The sequence below is a fragment of the Trichoplusia ni genome, chromosome 17 (assembly GCF_003590095.1).
Source record: "Trichoplusia ni isolate ovarian cell line Hi5 chromosome 17, tn1, whole genome shotgun sequence".
Lineage (NCBI taxonomy): Eukaryota > Metazoa > Arthropoda > Insecta > Lepidoptera > Noctuidae > Trichoplusia > Trichoplusia ni.
Genome location: NC_039494.1, coordinates 1411514 through 1428166, shown reverse-complemented (window position 1 = coordinate 1428166; position 16653 = coordinate 1411514). Strand labels below are relative to the sequence as shown.

At 35.2% G+C, this 16653-nt stretch overlaps 1 protein-coding gene across 2 annotated transcripts in view; it reads left to right on the top strand.

Annotated features, from left to right (window-relative positions):
• The window catches only part of LOC113502564, a 137842-nt gene that overhangs the window by 25325 nt on the left and 95864 nt on the right, over positions 1–16653 (top strand). For both annotated transcript variants that reach the window (XM_026884179.1, XM_026884178.1), the window contains exons 2-3: positions 12618–13570; positions 13802–13993. In XM_026884179.1, coding sequence (XP_026739980.1) covers positions 12931–13570; positions 13802–13993 — 832 coding nt within the window. In that variant the 5' untranslated portion in view covers positions 12618–12930. The remainder of the gene's footprint in view (positions 1–12617; positions 13571–13801; positions 13994–16653) is intronic.

Sequence of the window (16653 nt, the reverse complement as noted above, 5' to 3'; positions counted from 1 at the left end):
GTATATACCTACTAGTCAGTCATTGACAGCTGAATACTAACGATCGCGATGCTACGTTTGCTCTTTGCAACGTATATAAAGCTAATTGCCGTGTGAGAGGAGGCAAGGACAATTCTTAAACCTTGTTTCTGAGGTAAGGTTTATTGACGTAGTTCAGGTTGACGAATGCTCAAAAAGAAATTATTATTTTTATAAAACCAAAAAAATGCAGAGTATGGAGTCACGAGTAAGCTGTTATTTTTTACTTTAAGTACTTAAATATGTAGTTCACTAGCTAATGACGCAAATTTCGTATTGCTGGAATAAGTTTTGAATCCAAAGTGTCACTCAAAATCATATAAAAAATACTTAAATCAGCCCATCCGTTTAGGAGGAGTTCAGTAACATACACGAGAACAGTATAATTATGTATAAGGATATCATTAGGTATATTTCTCTATTTATGAATGAAGCAAACTTTCATAGTATACACCATATATAGCTACGCCACAATTTCTAGAAAACACTAGTTATATTTAGTTTACCTAAGTAGTATTCCAACTTTATTTCTCATTATGGACAAAATCCGCTGCCTCTGAAGCCAGATAAAACTACCTGAGTACTAAGAAGTCTGTCTACTCGATAAGGCTTAACAGAATTAGTCTATTACCACAAAATAATAAATATTATATAAAGCAATACTATAAATTAGACTCTACGAGGAAAATGCTTACATTCACCTAAGGATTTCAAATATTAAATTAAGGGATTAGTTCTTGGGATCGCAATCTTAAGCGAGTAAAAGGATGATCTATAACCCACGTCCACATTGCATCAGCCTTTCAATATCAAATTCTATTCTTGACGCTAAAGACTTGATATAAAGGGTTTCGAAGAATCCCTATTTCAATATATTTCATACATTTGATGATTCATTAAAAGAGAATCGATAACTGACAAAACGATCTGTTTAATTCCGGGAAAATTCTCCATTGATGGTTTATTTTGTTTTTCTAAATCGTCTCATCCTCAACTGCATGTTGAAGTCATTCTTCGCAAGGAATTAATAGGAATCAGAAATCTTAAATTATTCATTACTTAAAGCTGATTTAGACGGTTCGTGCAACAATAAGCGATATATTGTCCACGAGGACAGGCACTTTTGATTCTATTACGACGCGGCTACGCCATGTATTGCAAATGACACAATTATTCTCAAACTTTCTAAAAAATTTAATACCAGAAACGTCCTGCGCCATCGTTAAAAACGTCCTTATGTTTGCGCACCTACTTATGTGTAATCAAAAGAATTTAATTTTCAAATGTCACGGAGCGTTACTCAATGAGAAAGCCGTCGTTGGTCCACCTCGTAGTGTTTTGTACGTTATACGGTTATCAGAAATTAAATAATCGTATTTTATTGAACTATTTTGTAAGAAAATCGTTGATAGGTGAAATAAATAGGATGTTGGAATGAGTTCCTAATCTACCTGTAAATTAGGTATATGATTATTTAAATACTAGGGTATTTTTGGCCAGTCTAAAAAATCTTCTAACCTCGATTTACACTTCTAACGACAAGCATTTCTTAATTGAAAAGTTGACTACTGAGAGATAATTACACATTTTAATTAATAAAACAAACACCAAACTAGTACATAAAACTCAGAACCAGCGAATGTTGAGTCTTCAGTATTCTCCCTTCAGACTTATCTAAACTTCATGAACATTTGGAGATGTACTGAAAGTTAAGAGACAGAACTCAACAGCTCGTACCGAGTCTAAGAACTTTAAGCCTGAGAGTTAATTTAATACCTACTAGCTTCACTTACACGTATTCGGTGAAATGTATTAGTTTAATAAGATTATGCAGAATCTTACTCTGTTACTTGCAGGCTTTCCCGAGTTACTTGATTGCAACTGTTGCAAGACGAGAAGAATTTACGCCTTTGGTAGTCGTAAATATACTTATACTTATTATATACTTTTGACTCTGAAAATATTTTACAATTCAAGTGCTCAGAATCTAAGTCAAAGTTGGTACATTTATACCAACTGAACCTATAATGGCGTGTTAAAATAATTAATTACTACATTTACATGTCTGCATAGCAGATAAATTATAGACGTATTTAATAACGTGTACGAAAAGACGTAAACACTAATCAACTCACACTAAATTACATACTAAAAGTTTGAGGTCAGGCGGGCGTTAAAATCTCATGTCACTTTCATAATGAAAGAAAATGTGGTATTAAACGGTTTTCGCAGACGTTTGTGGTGGCACTGGAAATGTATTCGAGTAACATTTTCACTATCACCGTGACGTAGCAACGCCACAATGTATGTGGGAGCGCCACGCAAATCGGAAAACACATTACAAATGCAATCGAGCATTCGAGTTTCGTATCGAAAACCAATGTCCTGTGGGAAATGAGGTGCACCCACAATGCGATGTTCTCCTAACAAATGATACCCGATACTTTGTTTACACTCGCTTTTGTTTCTATGTTAATTTTATGCGAAAAATGTCGGGCGTCCCTGCAGTTTCCATTATGTCAGAAATAATTTTTAGAGTGGTGTTAAAAAGAAAACCAAGGTCCGCTATGATTACATTCCATCACTTTGTTTAAACGCGAAACAAAAGCGGTTGCCATATCATATTACTTTATAAACGAAGTTACTAATAACATTTGAAAAATTTGTCACGAATTTCAAAAGTAGGTTGGTTTAAAAGCCAGACCTCTGTATATTCCCAAATTAAAGTTTGGTAGTCTAACGGATAGATTTCGTGCAATCCTAGAGGATCGGGGTCATCTATCTACGGCCAATCTAACATAGAAGGTTCAAGAAAAGATTTGGATGTGATATTACACATGATTTGGTTCGTTTTTGTGATACGTGATGCTTATTGCTTGATTACAATTAAGATCAACGGGAGAAATAATAAAACATAACATATTATGTAGGTACAATAAGAAAATATGGTTTGTGAAACCAATAACAGCCTGTAAACAGTGTTGGAGGATTTAAGCTCGCGTCGTTCGGCAAAAATGAATATTTAAATGCATACATTTTAAATAACTATCAAAGCAATTATAAACCAATTTACACTTAGTTAAATAGCGTCATATAACATTTGCACCACAATCTGACATTACAAATCATAGTCTAGAACACACGACACATGTACACAACATTTTAATGGCTTCCGCATTAACAAATCAAATTATACCTAAGTACATTTCATCGTTACGATCCCGGCATTAATATTAACAACTTCCTGAAGACACCTTTACAAAAATTACTAGAATCTTGACAAATGACCTCGCACGTTCTAAAAAATAACATCCGCTGCAAAAATAACCCACGTCCACATTGCATCAGCCTTTCAATATCAAATTCTATTCTTGACGCTAAAGACTTGATATAAAGGGTTTCGAAGAATCCCTATTTCAATATATTTCATACATTTGATGATTCATTAAAAGAGAATCGATAACTGACAAAACGATCTGTTTAATTCCGGGAAAATTCTCCATTGATGGTTTATTTTGTTTTTCTAAATCGTCTCATCCTCAACTGCATGTTGAAGTCATTCTTCGCAAGGAATTAATAGGAATCAGAAATCTTAAATTATTCATTACTTAAAGCTGATTTAGACGGTTCGTGCAACAATAAGCGATATATTGTCCACGAGGACAGGCACTTTTGATTCTATTACGACGCGGCTACGCCATGTATTGCAAATGACACAATTATTCTCAAACTTTCTAAAAAATTTAATACCAGAAACGTCCTGCGCCATCGTTAAAAACGTCCTTATGTTTGCGCACCTACTTATGTGTAATCAAAAGAATTTAATTTTCAAATGTCACGGAGCGTTACTCAATGAGAAAGCCGTCGTTGGTCCACCTCGTAGTGTTTTGTACGTTATACGGTTATCAGAAATTAAATAATCGTATTTTATTGAACTATTTTGTAAGAAAATCGTTGATAGGTGAAATAAATAGGATGTTGGAATGAGTTCCTAATCTACCTGTAAATTAGGTATATGATTATTTAAATACTAGGGTATTTTTGGCCAGTCTAAAAAATCTTCTAACCTCGATTTACACTTCTAACGACAAGCATTTCTTAATTGAAAAGTTGACTACTGAGAGATAATTACACATTTTAATTAATAAAACAAACACCAAACTAGTACATAAAACTCAGAACCAGCGAATGTTGAGTCTTCAGTATTCTCCCTTCAGACTTATCTAAACTTCATGAACATTTGGAGATGTACTGAAAGTTAAGAGACAGAACTCAACAGCTCGTACCGAGTCTAAGAACTTTAAGCCTGAGAGTTAATTTAATACCTACTAGCTTCACTTACACGTATTCGGTGAAATGTATTAGTTTAATAAGATTATGCAGAATCTTACTCTGTTACTTGCAGGCTTTCCCGAGTTACTTGATTGCAACTGTTGCAAGACGAGAAGAATTTACGCCTTTGGTAGTCGTAAATATACTTATACTTATTATATACTTTTGACTCTGAAAATATTTTACAATTCAAGTGCTCAGAATCTAAGTCAAAGTTGGTACATTTATACCAACTGAACCTATAATGGCGTGTTAAAATAATTAATTACTACATTTACATGTCTGCATAGCAGATAAATTATAGACGTATTTAATAACGTGTACGAAAAGACGTAAACACTAATCAACTCACACTAAATTACATACTAAAAGTTTGAGGTCAGGCGGGCGTTAAAATCTCATGTCACTTTCATAATGAAAGAAAATGTGGTATTAAACGGTTTTCGCAGACGTTTGTGGTGGCACTGGAAATGTATTCGAGTAACATTTTCACTATCACCGTGACGTAGCAACGCCACAATGTATGTGGGAGCGCCACGCAAATCGGAAAACACATTACAAATGCAATCGAGCATTCGAGTTTCGTATCGAAAACCAATGTCCTGTGGGAAATGAGGTGCACCCACAATGCGATGTTCTCCTAACAAATGATACCCGATACTTTGTTTACACTCGCTTTTGTTTCTATGTTAATTTTATGCGAAAAATGTCGGGCGTCCCTGCAGTTTCCATTATGTCAGAAATAATTTTTAGAGTGGTGTTAAAAAGAAAACCAAGGTCCGCTATGATTACATTCCATCACTTTGTTTAAACGCGAAACAAAAGCGGTTGCCATATCATATTACTTTATAAACGAAGTTACTAATAACATTTGAAAAATTTGTCACGAATTTCAAAAGTAGGTTGGTTTAAAAGCCAGACCTCTGTATATTCCCAAATTAAAGTTTGGTAGTCTAACGGATAGATTTCGTGCAATCCTAGAGGATCGGGGTCATCTATCTACGGCCAATCTAACATAGAAGGTTCAAGAAAAGATTTGGATGTGATATTACACATGATTTGGTTCGTTTTTGTGATACGTGATGCTTATTGCTTGATTACAATTAAGATCAACGGGAGAAATAATTAAACATAACATATTATGTAGGTACAATAAGAAAATATGGTTTGTGAAACCAATAACAGCCTGTAAACAGTGTTGGAGGATTTAAGCTCGCGTCGTTCGGCAAAAATGAATATTTAAATGCATACATTTTAAATAACTATCAAAGCAATTATAAACCAATTTACACTTAGTTAAATAGCGTCATATAACATTTGCACCACAATCTGACATTACAAATCATAGTCTAGAACACACGACACATGTACACAACATTTTAATGGCTTCCGCATTAACAAATCAAATTATACCTAAGTACATTTCATCGTTACGATCCCGGCATTAATATTAACAACTTCCTGAAGACACCTTTACAAAAATTACTAGAATCTTGACAAATGACCTCGCACGTTCTAAAAAATAACATCCGCTGCAGATAGAGTCAAGGGCTCCTGTTTTATAATATTTATTTTCGGCACACCTCGTAGCGGCGACTATTTAGAACATTAAATAATGATAAAGTAATTATTGCCGCGTCGCACGGACGTGGAGATGTAAAACGATGATACACGAGTGATTTGATAAATCAGCTTCGTGATTTCGTGTTATTTTCAGGCCTTTATGTAACACTTGATAGATATAATATATTTTATTAAATATGAATGAGTTAGTCATTCATTCATTTTGAGCAACGAAGTTGTAGATCTGACGGGCAACTAAAATAAATTTTAGGGCAGTATCAAATGCAAAGTCTTTGTTACTGTCATAAAGATCAAAATCGGAGCACAGATAAATATGAAATATTTCGTCGACGACGATTTTATGGAAATCGCGTATGAGACTTCATTTGCTGCCTGACTCTGAAAAAAATATTTGAAAGCGAGAAAGTAAACATGAATAAATGATGTCTATATTTTTGACATCTTATCGTTGCGATGTTTGAATTGTGCTTACATATTTCACTTACATAACGTACCTTCAAATAATTTTAATAGAAAACCGCATATGGCAATGTTTCGTGTTTTTCATTTTCATTACTTAGGGGCTTAATTGTTATTAAATGAAAATACGTGGCACAGACTCGATATAATTACGAAACACAGTGAACGAAGTACTTGTCGCATAGTTAATAGGCTGTCAATCAAAAAGAGTAGACTAATTTTTACTTTTAATATGTAACATTATAATAATAACGCCTATATACATATGTACGTCTCACTACTCGGCACGGTCTCTTCGCCTATTGGGGAAGTTTGAGGATTGGTCACCACGCTTAGTTTAGCTTTCAATCTAAATTTTAAAATTAATCACCTATGAATGTACCCCTTTAAACGGGATTAGTAAAAGCTCAGCTGGTATTGGAGATGGTGTCACGTCAAAATGTTCTAATAACGAGATACCGAGACGTCGGTCCGCGATGGCACGCGGCCTTCACATCACGTTTAGTGTCCTACTATTGACTATCGACTATTATTTAACATGAATATACACTTTAATAAGTATGCACGTTTAAAATTAATGAACATTTTAAAAGAGATGCGATTATAAACGCTGATATATCGATGTCTGTTCTAGTTTACTCAACGTACAACGTGAAATTACTGAAAATTATATAATTATTATTTGTTATTCAAAAATTTCTATTTACAAAGGTGGATTGACGTCAATGGTCAACTACGCACCCTGAATGTTATTACAATTTAAAATGAACTTCTTTCGAAACTTTTTTCCCTTCTAAAGTACAACAACAAACATAAATAAGTATCCACTTGAAAATTGTTCAGTAATTTCACGAAACCCGACCTAGTCAACTTGTGGTTGTAATATTCTTAGGTAGAAATCAAACAATAGAACTTCGCGAGTCTAAACCATTTTAATAAAAAAATGATATTGTATGCCTCATATAAAATAATATTTAGTCGCAAAAAGTTGAACTTTTTTTTGTTCGTCGCTCGAAATTTGTCTCAATACTAATGAGGAAGGGGTGGTCTCATCACTGCGACGTTCCATTGTGGAAGGGCACTCGACCTTTTTATTCGCAACTTCATCCGAGCTTTGGTTCGCTACTTCAAATACCTATATAAACTTAGATAGTATAATATTTTTTCAGAACAAGACCCACAACCACATTCCAATAAAAACTATTGAGGATTAAAACTATTATTTATTTGGGACTAAATGTTTATAATTTACTAAAATGTTTATTATTTCGAATCATCAAAATCGGTTTATCCAGTTCTAAGGTAAAGGAAGAAAAGAAACTGTGTTCTGAGTCGGTTGAAAAGTACATTTGAACTACGACAATAAAAAAAGTCGTGTTCTGAAGTCGGCTGAAAACTACAATTCAGCTATGACAATAATATAATTATCTTTTCATTTTGATAAACACATTTTACTTATTCTACATTGCGTGCCGCGTATTCTACTTATTCCACATGCACACACTTTTAATAAAACAATTCTGTACGGAATCTTAAATATTCTTCAAAAACGCTGACATTATATTTTGCTCCGGCTATCTTATATTATACCAGTCTATTAAGAAAAACTCACAAGCCAGCAATATTAATCGAAAACCTTAACAAAAGTATTTGTGGTACCTATTAAACAGCTCCTTTTCTTAGCAAACGTTAAAATTCGCTACATTCACAATTTCCATGTTTTCCATCAAATAAAAAAGCTCTTACTCACCATCATTCGTTGCAAAACCTTTAAACACATTTTAACGAGGTCTTTATCCGGCGATCAAGCCGACTTTATTTATCTTGATTCATTCCACACACTTCCGAACGCTCCAGTTTACTAAAATTATATAAAAAGGATTTTATTTTTCTTTTATCGTGTCCCATTATTTATTTCATTGAACATTTCATGTAAAATATGTAAATCATTTGTCTTTGTGCGTTCTATCTGTGAAGTTTGTCGACCTATTTTAGATCCGGTTTTTAAATTCAGATCGGATATTTCTTATCGGATATATCACGTCATGTTTAAATGTAGTCTTTTTAGTATTATTAAAAAAAATCGAAAGCGCTCAACACTAATTGTGTTAACATAGGCCTTTATCCATACAATAATATTATTAGTATAATAATATTCTTGTTCGTTTTGTGGGAGTTATAATATTTTTAACAATTTATCTTGGCCACAACTTCGTTGAAAAGACTATAACATTTTTGCTTCATTACAAACAGCGTCTTAGATTAGCGCTTTGTAACTAACTGAACAAACGAACTGTTTAAAACATAGTTGCTTGTTCCCAATCATGACATGACAAGACTTTCAAGCCTAGTATTTCAATGGCCTGCTACTGTTAGTCCCACAAGTTATAATTGGCGAGCCTCTTACCATTTGCAGAGCACTATCAGAAATCCGTTCAGTTCCATGCTACGTCCTAGCTTGCAAATGTGCGTGCTTACATAGTATTAATATGGACTGAATAAAGATCGTCCTGCTTGTTATTATATTATAAGATTTAGTTTAAGTTTATATCTAGCTTAACCCAGGTTTACCATCTTTCTCTCCTTTCCTATTGATTGGTTGATGAATTGGTCATTGTAAAGCCTTTCTCTAAAATCGCGCCAATGCAATAAGATATACCAAATCGAGGAACTAGTTCCCGAGTAAAGAAATAGCATCATCAGTAGTTGGTTTAAAGCTGCTAGCGAAACAAAACAAAACAGAATTTTAACATAAATTGTATGTGAGCGTTGTTGTATTCCTGTGTATAAAACAAAAGTAAATCACTTTTTACTGCCCACAGTTTTCATATTAACTATAACAACAAGCAATATAACAAGCGATTTATTTTAAAATGAGAGCGGATAATACCTCCACGTGCACGTTATGTCTTTATTTTCTTCAGTAAATATTGCGTTATAGTAAATTATGTGCTCTACGTATTTCCATGAGAGCACAGGATACAGACGTCAGAGAATGACGTGAATTGACGTCAACTGCATAAAACAATAATAATCCCTGTTATCATCATGACAGAGTACTTTCTATGTTATCAAAGAGTGTTTGAACGTTTTGTAATAACCTGTACCTTGTCTACTGGAATGGAGTTGTTATTATGAAAACCTATAGTAGGATGTACTTTGCCTACTCCTTTGTTCAATGCTTCATATTTACATAAATGTGAAAAATAAGCAAAACTATACGATTAACTGTTATTAGTCACCCAGATTTTATTTTCGAACAAGAAAAAATACATAACGAAGTTTATTATAAAGAAAAAGCTCTCCTATCAAACAACGTCATTCCATAAGACAAATGCATATAAAAAACTGATGTTCGATTCTCAGACCTACCCAATATGACAAAAAACATGAAAATCAGTCAAACCGTTTCAAAGGATTTCAATTCCGTACAACGTGACTCTATAATTTAATATATTATATAAATCTATACTTCTATACTAATATATAAAGCTGAAGAGTTTGTTTGTTTGTTTGTTTGAACGCGCTAATCTCAGAAACTACTGGTCCAAATTGAAAAATCTTTTTTGTGTTGAATAGTCCATTTATCGAGGAAGGCTTTAGGCTATAAACCATCACGCTGCGACTAGTAGGAGCGAAGATATAATGAAAAATGTGAAAAAACAGGGTAGGTATAAATCATAACTTATATCTTCTAACCACGGGGACGAAGTCGCGGGCAACAGCTAGTTAAATAATAAATTCTAAAAAGACATAGGTATAGTATACTCATAAGTGTTTATCAGATGCGACGGTAAAATAGTTATTTACAAAGGACACGTTAAAACAACTTATCGCAATGTATTTTATGACAAATGACGCGTAACAACAACACGTTCCTTCCTGAAAAGTTATACACCGTAATGTTTCATAAATATGTTTAAGATCAAGAACAAGTATTTAATCTAATTTCGTGTTTCGTGTTCACTTGTCAGAATTTAAATCACAAAAATAACATAATTGGCAAATTGTGTGAGATTAAATGTATGTGTGTATGAATTTAGGTAAGTTTGTTAAGTAGGCACTTCTTTACGCCCAAACTGCTGGGCTTATTTTGATGAAATGTCGTATGGACTTTGTAGACGTAGGGTAAGGTTTTGGCAGCTGATCCCGACATCCTAGCGGGAAAAGCTGCTGGCAACTATTAGTATTTGTTTTCAGTTTTCATTTACTGATAATATCATTTTTAACAATGTGTATATGTCAGTCTACCTCTACGTAATAACACAATAGCACTTTCACTGCGCAGATATTTAAAAAATACCAGTTAAAAGACAATCCGTAAAACTTAAAGAATTCAAACATTATTTAACTCGCACAAGTATTTTTACAATAATGTATTTAAAATTAAAACAACATATAAATAGTTATTACCACAGTCTTATAGATATTTTTCGCAACACAAATCTGCGAATAACCAAGGCTACTTAGTAATCTGATTTGCCGAGTTATTTATAAAAGTAAAAAAAAAACAACAATTATAAAACCCAGTATATTGTATCCGTTATTCAGTTTTCACAAATACGTGTCGCAGGCAAACCGCCAAGCCATTCGTTGAACCCTATGCGAATATTTATTTACGCGGCTAAACTCGTCTACGATTTACTTGCAAAACTGTAGCAAACTATTAAAATACTTTAGTGTACTAAACTTGTTTAAATCTCTAACGTCCAATAGCTTCACGTGAATACAGCTAAACGGGTTAATTAACTATTGATTTGTAGGAATCTGATTAGTATAAATAGAATTAATGATAGCTCAAATTCTCATGACTAATGCAGACTTTAATTGAGTAAAACACTATTATATTTAATATCGTTGATTTTATGATAATACAAATATTCGTATCATAATTCACAAACATTCTTCACAAAATATTTAAAAAGCAGCATTTCATCCCTATACGAGTCTCAACCATCAAAAACAGGAATGCACTTAAATTTAATTTAGTCTAAAGATTTATAATGTAATAGGCAAAATGTTTACATAAGAAACGGCAAGCAAAAGCGAACCAGCGCATTCATTAACAATAAATTGCAATTCGCACGTCAAATAAACATGCAGTGAAATAAATGCGAGTGTATTATGACGTTTCACTTTTAGATTCCCGACAAAAATGGCCGCGTTTTATTTAAATAAAAGGTACATGCATATTCCGACCTCATTAAAACGTGTGGTTACAAAGCATTCCCTTTAAGCGCGAGCAAAGGAAAGTCTAAATGAATCTGTGTAGAATCGCCACGTTTGTGAAAAAATTTGAGAGTTACTTGCACTCTCCCCCTTCGTCTCCCCCTGGCTTTTGTGGTGACACTTGACCCGTTTGTCTTAGTCGTCGCCTAGTTTACTCTTAAGCTAAACTCTATGTATATTGACGTCCCCTTGTTATAAGATATAAAGTTACGCCAAACACGGAATGTTTAATGGAACACTATCTCTCGGTTTTAATTGGTCGTCAACGCATAACAATTTGACGTTGAGAAATGCTTCGAACAGTTGGAAAAGTAAATAAGTAGAGTGTATGTAAGACATTCTAGACAGTTATATGAGGTACTTTTAGTCCGGAAACGATAAACGTTTCGAGCGTTTGCTATCGCGGTAATATCTATACTAAAATAAATAGTAAATTCATAGCCTTATGTCTATTTACATTATTTCATGTACATTTTACAGCGCCGTTTGGTTTATGCTCTATTTCGTTTATTATTTAATAAATATCGTTCTTTTAACGATGTTCATTAATACCTACCTACGTAGATACCTACAGCGTATATAATTATGTAGTTTATCAAAATAACGTGGTATAAATACTTTATTTAGATATGCTATAATATTAAAAGTAAGTACTTCAGCACCGAAGTACTTTCAGTGCTTCATGCATTATACTTTATGAAAACTGCTGTATTTTTATTTTGAATTGTAAAAAAAATCCTAATAAATAAACAGCCCACCGACACAGATCACGTTACAATGTTGGCCTGTGTGTGTTATGTATACGCGTGTTGTTATGTCAACAATGCGTGTACAGAGGCTGTTTGTGTTTTTACTCTATTTCCTACAAACACGAGTAGGCACCAAATAAACTGATCAGCTAGTGACTTTTATTCTAATATATGTATTTCCCTTTTTTGTAGGTTCAGGTTACAATATCCAACAGCCGCAATAAACTTTCCTTTTTGTTTCTCTAGGTTGAAGATTCGTAATACGGAATTGGCAGACATTACACGAAGAAAACCCCTACCCTTCCTACTATGGCTCAAGATCCCGTCCATAAAACATTCCTTAATCGTTCTTCAACTTACATCGTAGTGCGCAAAAGGCAACTTAACATTTAAAAACATTCCAATCAATTTAGACCTTCAAATTATTCCCGTGTAAATCAAACGAAGGATAAAATACGGAACAGGGTTACACGTCACTAAATCTCAGTAGTGACTCAATCGACGCGCGTAAACCTCTTCGGAGGGCGCGAGGGGCCTGCGCAATGCGGTCTCGCCAGGGATGTACGTAATATATCCTGCGGATGAAGTAGTTTCCCTGACATACAGGTCGCAATCGCTGCCACGGCCACGGCAGCGGCCTACGCTTGACATAATCTACGGGCCGCCGCCGCGAGCGCCGACCAGCGCGCAACCCCCGCCCCGCACCCCCACCCTCATCTGCGATCAAACCCACCTCAAAACGGCGCCCCCGGAGCCACCAGAGCGCGCGCCGGCCTCGCCGACGCCGTCGCTCGAGCGCCCAAAGCTGCGCGAGCGCACTAAAGCGAAGCTGCTCAAAAAGCTCGGTCGCCATGAGGATAATGAATTCGGCAAAATTGTTAGAACCCCCGCTCCCGATGAGTTCGAATTGCCCGCTCCCCTTCCTACTCCAGCGTTCTCGCGAAAAAACATTTTCGACCGCAACTTCGACGCACTGTTCGAGGTTGCAAATTCTCCACAATTTGGGGCACACATCCGTGTAACAACACCAGAACCGGATCGACGCTCAGATGTTTCCGCAGCGCACTTTCCATCTCCGACCGCGTCGTCACTGAGCCTCCTTCCACCAAGGCCCCATTCCGAGCCGAGTTCGTCTCCGGCCTCAGCTCGTACCTCCACGCCTTCGACGCCACCTACGCCACCACGGCCACCTGCTGAAGGTTCTGAATGAGAGTGCGATTTCGGTTTGAGAACGTGTGATCAAATACTAATCTAAACCGTCACATTAATTAAGCATGGTTACTTGGCGAAATAACAGCATTAACGCTTCACTAGGCACGTATCACACTCATCGATTTATATAACAGTGTGGGTGTTATTGGATTAATATACATTGTTCTGCCTGACACATTACATGTTATTTAACCCTGAATTTACTCTTTTTTCCTCAGGTCCGAACTCTAAATCGAAGAAAGTTAGTTTCTTCCGTAAGCTGAGTCGAGCGAGAGAGGCGACGCCATCGCGTTCCTCCACCATGCAGCAGCAGCCGTCGGTGGAGATGGCGCTGCGGGAACTCACGCACCCCACTCATAATGAACAGCTTAAGAACCAACAGCAAGTCACATTCAAACTTGTCAAAACAGGTGAGTGGCCTTTATAAAAAATAATTCGCGTAATATAAAACAATAAATTCAAACAGTGCAGATGCACTCCGCATACTTTTAAAGTTTAGTTTTACAACGAGTGCAACAATCTGCTCGCAATACACTAAAAAACTTAAAAATCACAAACATTTGGCTGCTACAGTGAGATTCTCTTAGTTCATTTACGATCTGTTAATTAAATTGCACTGCCGCTGTCAGTTCTGTTTGATATTGAGAAATGCTGAATACACGTTGAATTTACGTTACAGCGTATGAGAATTGGTTTAGAACATGTATTTAGCTGAATCATACATAGATAGAAAAACAGTTAACTTATGGAGTTTCTTGCCGGTTCTTCTCCATAAGAATGACACTTTGGAACCTTGCAACTAGAGTCATTGTAACGTTTTAAAAGTGCCTGAGAAACGGCCTATTTGAAATAAAAACTTTTTGATTTTGAGTGGTATGAATACCTGATTTATTGTTAGGAAGACAAAAGTAAAATTTTCTATATTCATGCTTTTTTAACTAATCTGAGAATAAAGTTACTGAATCGAATGTGCCTAATATTTCTGTCTCTGACTTGCCTTTGTGAAGACTCGGAGGAGGTCTCGTCGCTGTGACTTAACTTTATACAGTAATTAGCAGTGGCCCCGACGTCTTCCATATGAATTAATCATTTCAATCTTTGACCTAGTGTTACTAGAATGGAATCTCGCTGCACCTAACTCTCTCACTGAAACAAGTTTAGTCTTCCTGTATATTTTGCAATGATCTTTTAAGTAAAAGGTATCGGTAGGAAATACTTGGCAATACAGCTCTCCTAAATATCTACGAAGTTTCGTTTAGTGCTATCAAGCATCAGACAGAAAATAAACTGAAGTTATAGCGTTAAAGGATAAATAGGTCACAAAACTATCTAACCTTATGAATTGCTCTAAAAACGTGAATTCAAAATCGAAAAAAAAAACGCAAGCGATCCACATTAAGTTGAAAATTGTTTTAAAATTCATGGCTACAGTCAATGTATATCAAACTTGCTTACTGTACTTAAAGAGAAACAGACGATGGACGTAGTTAAATACCTTGCAGTTTCAACTCGTTCCTTTTTTGTTTCACACTTCAAAGTGGAACAATGTGACTTTCACGAGGCGCGTCATAAACACAAAGAACGCCTATAGCTACGTCCCTATGTTGTACATTGCAAACCGTCAATTGGAACAGGTTTCAGCGTCAAACTAAATTCATGTACAAGCTTCCCTTTGTGCTTTTTTTAGTGCGATCCACGTAAATGACTCACGCAACTGCCCTCAGGCAGGTTGACAACCACCGACCAAGGCCGTAATGTATTTCCGCTGTTTTGTTATGATTTTTTTGTTGGAAGGTTGAAAATACAGGCGAAAATCCTTTGAACACAGAAAATAAATAATAATACTTACAGTTGACGTTTACTTTATACTTACGAGTATCAACACAAGTTGTATGAATACTGAATACTGTTACTGTGATTGTGTTAGTTTTCTGTTGTTGAAAACAGCTAGCATAATATTTTTGCTATTAAAACAAAATAATAATTTCACAAATTTGCTGGAGTATTTAATACTCTTAATGAACAGTAGCATATTTTCTGGTTATTTGTAAACAGATTGCACTCTACAATTTGTCATTATGCATTTCCAACAAAATATCTGAGATAATTAAGCAAAGTCTTTGAATCTATTCGATCTCCGGAGACTTGGCGAGTTAAAGTACGTTTACGCTTCCTGAGAGCGGGATCGTGTCTTGACTTCCAAATACTTCACGTTGAATATACGATGGGACAGGTTAATAGACATTTTTATAAATTGGACTGATGAGAAATTATTGTTCATCAAAATGTTAAAAGCCATTGAAGATTTTTCCAGAGATTTGCTTACATATTCATAGCTTGATATGTTTAGTTCAAATGGACAGTCGAATCTCGTTCCAGCAATGCAATTTGGAGGCTGGCCGCAATGGCGGTCCGCGCGGGATTACCTCTGTTACTACAAAGAGCAAAACACTTTGTTACACTACCGCTTTTTGGGACTAAATTCCCATTTGATGATGCTATCCATTCATTTCCAGCGATGAAAATAAAAGCTCTCGCGGTAAATCTATACAAAGTGCTCGAAACCACACGTGTTGAAAGTCATATTATTTTAAAAGTAGGTTTCATTTATTATATTATGTATTTCTACTATTAGAGATACAATAAAATTAATATAGGTCCCTTTTTTCAGCGTGAATAGAAATATTCTGGTCTTTTTATATCAATAGACCAGAATACACATGCGGCTCTGTAAGTAAGTAAAAAGAGATAGATTTTCTTTTCCACACAAAATTGCTGCGAGCGCTGTTTGCAAATCATATTAACAATCAAGCGAACCCACTTGTTACTTTTAGTAGAATACCTTCTTGCTCTAACATGTACTTAGGTTATATTGCTATCTCGAGCTTAGAAGGGCTGGAATAAAAAAGAGGCTTTATTTTTATTCGTAGATTACTGTGCAAAGAAAAACATGGACAATTAATTTTCATTTGTTGTTTTGGAAAGATACTTGTAGCTCTTTCAGTTAGTTTTGTTTAAGAAGTGCCCCTAGAGTAGTAATGCAAGTTTACTTTGTTAAAGAGTGCCGCCG